Genomic DNA, 5999 nt, shown 5'->3' on the forward strand with positions numbered 1-5999 from the left:
TATAAAAATTTTTTTTTTTTTTTTTTTTTTTTTTTTCTACTTTTAATTATATACACTATTTTATTTTCGTAAACTTCTCATTATTTTCAATATAGTCTATTTTACTACATTTATATTATTTTTACTTAATATATATTCCTTCATTTTAATTAATAACAACTATTTAATTTATATTCCTTCTCTTATTTTAGTTTTTTATTTAATCTAATTAATTTATTCTATATTAATTTAAATGGATTTAATATATATATATATATATATTTTTTTTTTTTTTCTTTTATTTATTATATATATATTTTAGTGTGTTATTTCTGATAGGAATTTTCTAAAAAGATTACAAGATATTATGTAAATATATTTAGGCTTACTACAATACATATTTATATTTTATTTTTTTTTTTTTTTCATATTAAAATAAAAAAATTACTTGGAACTTTTTTATATAGTATCTAAAATTTTACCATATAAAAATATTTAAAATATTCTTTATTTAATATGTTAGAAACGTTATATATATATATATATAATTATTTTAATTACAAACACATGCAGTTATACATTCTTATTTTTTTGAATTTTTTTTTTTTTTTCCCATATTTTTTTTTAATGTCAGTTGTGTATTTTTATATAATTTAATAAATTTTTTTTTATTTTATATAATATTATATTTAAATAAAAAAATTAGAAAACTCATTTTTAATTTTTAATTTTATAAAAAAAAACTTATCATTTTTATATAAAAAAAAAGATATTTTACATATTTTTATTTTTAGTGTGCGTGTGTATAAAATTGAATCATTTTCAAAAATATAAAATATTCTAATATCGTTACTTAAAAAAAAAAAAAAAACTCATGTTCAAACAATAAAAAAAAAAAAATCTCTTTTTTTTGCATATTAAATATTAGCTATTTTTTTTTTTTTTTTTTTAATTTTAACCTATAATTCTTATATATTGTACTTATTTCCTTTTTTTTTTTTTTTTTTTATTAATACGTACATCTATTTTTTGTATTTTATTCTTTTTAATCTATGTGGCTACTTTTTATTTTATTATCATATATTTTTTTTATTTTAAATTTTACCTAATTTTTATTTTTAGAAATATTCACAGGGTAACATATTTGTTTTATGTGACCAACAATTTTCATATATATTTAAATAATGCATTCAGAAGTGATTTTCTAATTTTTTTTTTTATAAATTTTTAATGATGAATTTGTTTATTATCTTTATACATTTACATACAGAAGCTTTTTTTTTTTTTTTTTTTTTTTTTTTTGATTAATTTGCAAAAATAATTTAAACTTAAATATATAGAATTGCTTTTATTTCATTTATATATATATATATATATATATTTATATACATTTTTTCTTTTTTGATATATTTTTCTTTTTATCATATACCTTTCTAATTTAAAAATTATTACCATTAAATAAGGCTTTAAAAATAATTCATCTTTCCCAATTTATATATTTTTACTAAATTATTTTAATATTTTAGTCATAATATATGTTAGCTTACATATATTAATAATTTTATCTGTATATTAATTTTTCTTTTTTTTTTTATGTAAAAATTTATTATTTATATAATATCTATATATTCATATTAAATATATATGACTGACATGGCATGCATATTAATAGAATCACTTAAAAGTTTTTTATTTTTATTTTATTTTTTTTTCTTTTTTACATATGTATATATATATATATATATATATATATAATAATTATAAAACATAGCAAAAAATTAGTTATGTAAATACATAGATGTTAAATATTATATAGATTAAAAGAAAAGTAAAATATAACATTTTATTAAATATTTTAACTAATAGATAAACTATTAGAGTTTAAAAAAAAAAAAAATAAAATAAACGAATTATTTTTCCTTTTTTTTTTTTTTTTTTTTTTTAATTAATAATTTTTTTAAGAAAAAAATTAAATATAATGAAAGTATTTAAATACATATATTTAAGATAATAAATGTTTTTTTATATTTTAAATAAAAACTTTATTCATTTTATTTTTTGTGTTTGATTTCTTATCTAAAAATTTGCTACTAATCTATTAATTCTGTATTAATATTTCTAAAGAAAAGAAAAAGAAAAATAATAGAAAAAAAGAAAACAAAAAAAAAAAAAAAAAAATATATAAGGAAATATATTAATTTTTTTTTTTTTTTTTTTTTCTTTATTAATTTGTATATTAATAATATTCACTAATTTTATACTATTTATACATTTTTAATAATTTATATTTATTTAGACAATAATTTTTTTTTATTCTCATTTATATTAATAATTATAATATATATATATATGTTTATATTTTAGAGTGTTCTAAAATCTACATATGTAAATATTTTTTTTTACGTATTATTTTATAAGTGTAACTATATTAAACTTTTTCTAAAATCTAATTAAATTTATTATATATATTTATATATATATATATATATATATTTTTTTTTTTTTAATTTGTTAATTTAATTAGTTAAAATACGAATTTATTTTTATTAATCATAATTAAAAATTTAAATATGTTTATATATATGTATATATAAACATATTGAAATGTGATAAAATTTAAGAATAAAAAAAAAAAAAAAAAAATATAGAAAGTAGTACATATTTTTGTATATTTATTATTTTAATATAATAATATTATATATATAGAAAATATTTTTTTATGATATTATCTGAGTAATATTTTAAATATAATTAAATCTAAAATTGAAAAATACATAAATATACTATAAATTTTTTAGAATAAAAAAAGTGAAAAATAAAAAATATATATATATATATCAAGAAAATGAAATAGATGTGAATTAAAATGTCATAATGAATATATATATAAAATGAATAAAAATGAGAAATAACATAATTATATAATTATATGTGGCACTAAAATGAATTTTTATAATTAAAGTAGTAAAAAATAGAAAGATTTTTATTTTTTTTTTTTTTAATTAGTGAATAATGAAAAAATATATTAAGGTATAATTGTGTTTATAAAATATGATATATTTTATTTTTAAATAAAAAAAAAAAAAAAAAAAAAAAAAAAAAAGAAAAAAAAAAAATTTGAAAATATTTTTGTTAAAAAAATATAAATAAATAAAATAAAAAAAATGTTGAGTTATTTAATATATCATAGTAACAATTCTTTACATTTAAATAGGATTAATAAAAACGAAGATAACAATTTTTATGATATGAATGACAAAATGGTTGTAGATATTCTATATGATTTTAATAAAAATGTTTTTACGAATAGAATTAATGATATTACAATTAATCATTATAAGAATGAAAGAAGGAATAGAAATATAATGGACCTATTAGAAAAAATGTTTAAAATAAATAATTATAAAAATTATAGTTTAAAAAAAAGAAATTCTCTTAAAAAAAAAAATAAATTTATAATTAACAAAAAGAATAATAATATATTTAAAAAAATATATTTAATGGATACTTTAAATAAGATCATTTCAAAAAAATTAAAAAAAAAAAAAAGGTATTTTAAGAAAAGTTCTGATAAAATAATTCAAAATAACAAAAATGAAAAGAATTTTTCTCATAATAAAAAAGAATATCATACTATTAAAAATTCTCTTTTACAAAGGAGCATAAATAAGGATGTTGATAAAAAATTTAAACTAAATAATTTAAAAAAACATACATTTTTAATATTTAATAAAAATTATGCAAAAAAGAATAATGCAAACATAAATGGAAAAAAAAATATTGTTATTAATGAAAATATAATTTTTGATAAAAAAGAAAATGTTATAGAAAAATATAATTTTAATATAAAAAATAATAATGAAATAGAATATATTTTAAGTTATATGTGTAATAATACTAATTCTCAATTAAATTACAATACAAAGAGTTTAATTAATTTTATTAAATTTGAAAATGTAAAAACCAACTTAATAACTATGAAATTTTTTAATATACTTATGAGAAAACATTTGTATGGTTATATAAATAATGAAAGTAATAATTATCAGAATAATAACAATAATAATAATATTGATAGTAGTAGTAGTAATAATAATTTTAATAATAATAATTATAATAATAATAATTATAATAGTAATAATAGTAATAATAATAATAATTATAATAATAATAATAATTATAATAGTAATAATAGTAATAATAATAATAGTAATAATAATAATAATAATAATAATAATAATAATAATAATAATAATAATAATAATAATAATAATAATAATAATGATGGTGATGATAATGATAATAATAATAATAATGATGATAATAATAATAATAATAATGATGATAGTGATGATGATAATGATAATGATGATGATGAAGATGATGATAATAACAACAACAATAATAATAACATTAATAATAACAATAATAATAATAACAATAATAATAACAATAATAATTACAAAAATAATAACAATATTTCTGATAATAATTATATTATAAGTAATCGTAGAAATAATAATAATGTTATTAATAATAATGTTAATAGTTATAATAGCGTTAATAATAATAATGGCAATAATGATGAAGATCATAATGTTGATATTAGTAATATAAATAAAAATAATGAAAATAAAAATAGTAAAAATTATACTAAAAAAAATGTAAAAAGTGGATATTATAAATCAAATAGTAGTTTATATACGAGTGTAAATAGTGAAACATCTAAATATAATTATCATGATATGAATATTTCTAATTGTTATTCAAGTTCTAGTGATAACGATTCATTAATATTTAATTTATTTGATGATGAGTTAAATTGCTTTTATCCGAATAATTTAAATGATTTTAATTTTGCAAATAGTGACAATGAAGAAAAAGAAGAAATTAAAAAAACTGGAAAAGAAGAAAATAATAATGAAGAAGATTATGATAATGATTTTATAAGAAAAAATAATAAAAAAAATGAGATAGATGATTATCTTAATTGTTCTTCTAGTTATGACACTTTCTCTGATAACCCTAATTTGAACAATATAAAAAAGAGATGGTTTTATGATAAAAAAATTGATATATCGGAAAGAAGAAATGACAATATTTTTGTATACAAAGAAGAAAATATATTATTATTAAAAAAATCAAACAAAAATAAAAAGTGTAATTATAATGATATAATATATCATATTAATACTGTAAGAAATATAAATAAAAAAATTAAAGTAGTAATTATTGGTGCTGGTTTATCAGGTTTATCAGCAGCTTACATTTTAAAAAATCATAATGTGGATGTAACAGTTTATGAAGCTAGAAATAGAATAGGAGGGAAGTTTTTTTATTCAAATAATTATAGAAAAACTTATTTAGGTGAAATAAATTTATTTGTAAATAGGAAGAATCCTTTGATTAATTTTTGTTTAAGAAAAAATATATATAGTAATATAAATCGCCATTTATATAAACATTATATATATTACAATAATAAGAAAATTTATAAATATGAAATGAGAAGTGAATTTTTTAAAATAATTAGAAAAATAAGAAATTATTACGAAAATGCATTTAACTCAAAAAATTTTAGCAATATAAAAAATAAAAAAAAATTTTTATATACTTCTTTTGGTGAAGTGATAAATATTGAAATAGAAAAAATGAAAAAAGAGAAGAATCCGAAATACATATATGTAAAATTATATATATTATATATTGAATCTTATTATGGTATAAATATTTATTCATTATCTATTCAATATGTTTTTTACAATTTAAAATTTTTAGATATATTTAAAAATATATGTTGCACATTTGAATTAACTAAAATTATTAAAAAGTTGAAACAAAATATAAAAGTAGAAAAAAATAAAATTGTTAATAAAATTTATGCATACAATGATAATATTAAACTTAGCTTTAAAAATCACATTGATAATAAATTGTATGATTATTGTATTATTACAGTTCCACTTGGAGTTTTAAAAGATAGTATGAAATTTTTTAATAACAAAAAAAAAAAAAAAAAA

General features: G+C 13.2%; 1 protein-coding gene across 1 annotated transcript in view; it reads left to right on the plus strand.

Moving 5' to 3' along the window:
- Positions 1 to 3143: 3143 nt before the first annotated feature.
- The window catches only part of PGAL8A_00078100 (conserved Plasmodium protein, unknown function), a gene marked incomplete at both ends in the record, with an annotated part of 10176 nt that continues 7320 nt past the window's right edge, over positions 3144 to 5999 (plus strand). Inside the window, one exon of the mRNA XM_028670255.1 lies at positions 3144 to 5999. This exon is cut by the window's right edge and continues 7320 nt beyond it. Coding sequence (XP_028525901.1) covers positions 3144 to 5999 — 2856 coding nt within the window.

Source organism: Plasmodium gallinaceum (genome assembly GCF_900005855.1).
Source record: "Plasmodium gallinaceum strain 8A genome assembly, contig: PGAL8A_v1_60, whole genome shotgun sequence".
In the NCBI taxonomy this organism is placed as follows: Eukaryota; Apicomplexa; class Aconoidasida; order Haemosporida; family Plasmodiidae; genus Plasmodium; species Plasmodium gallinaceum.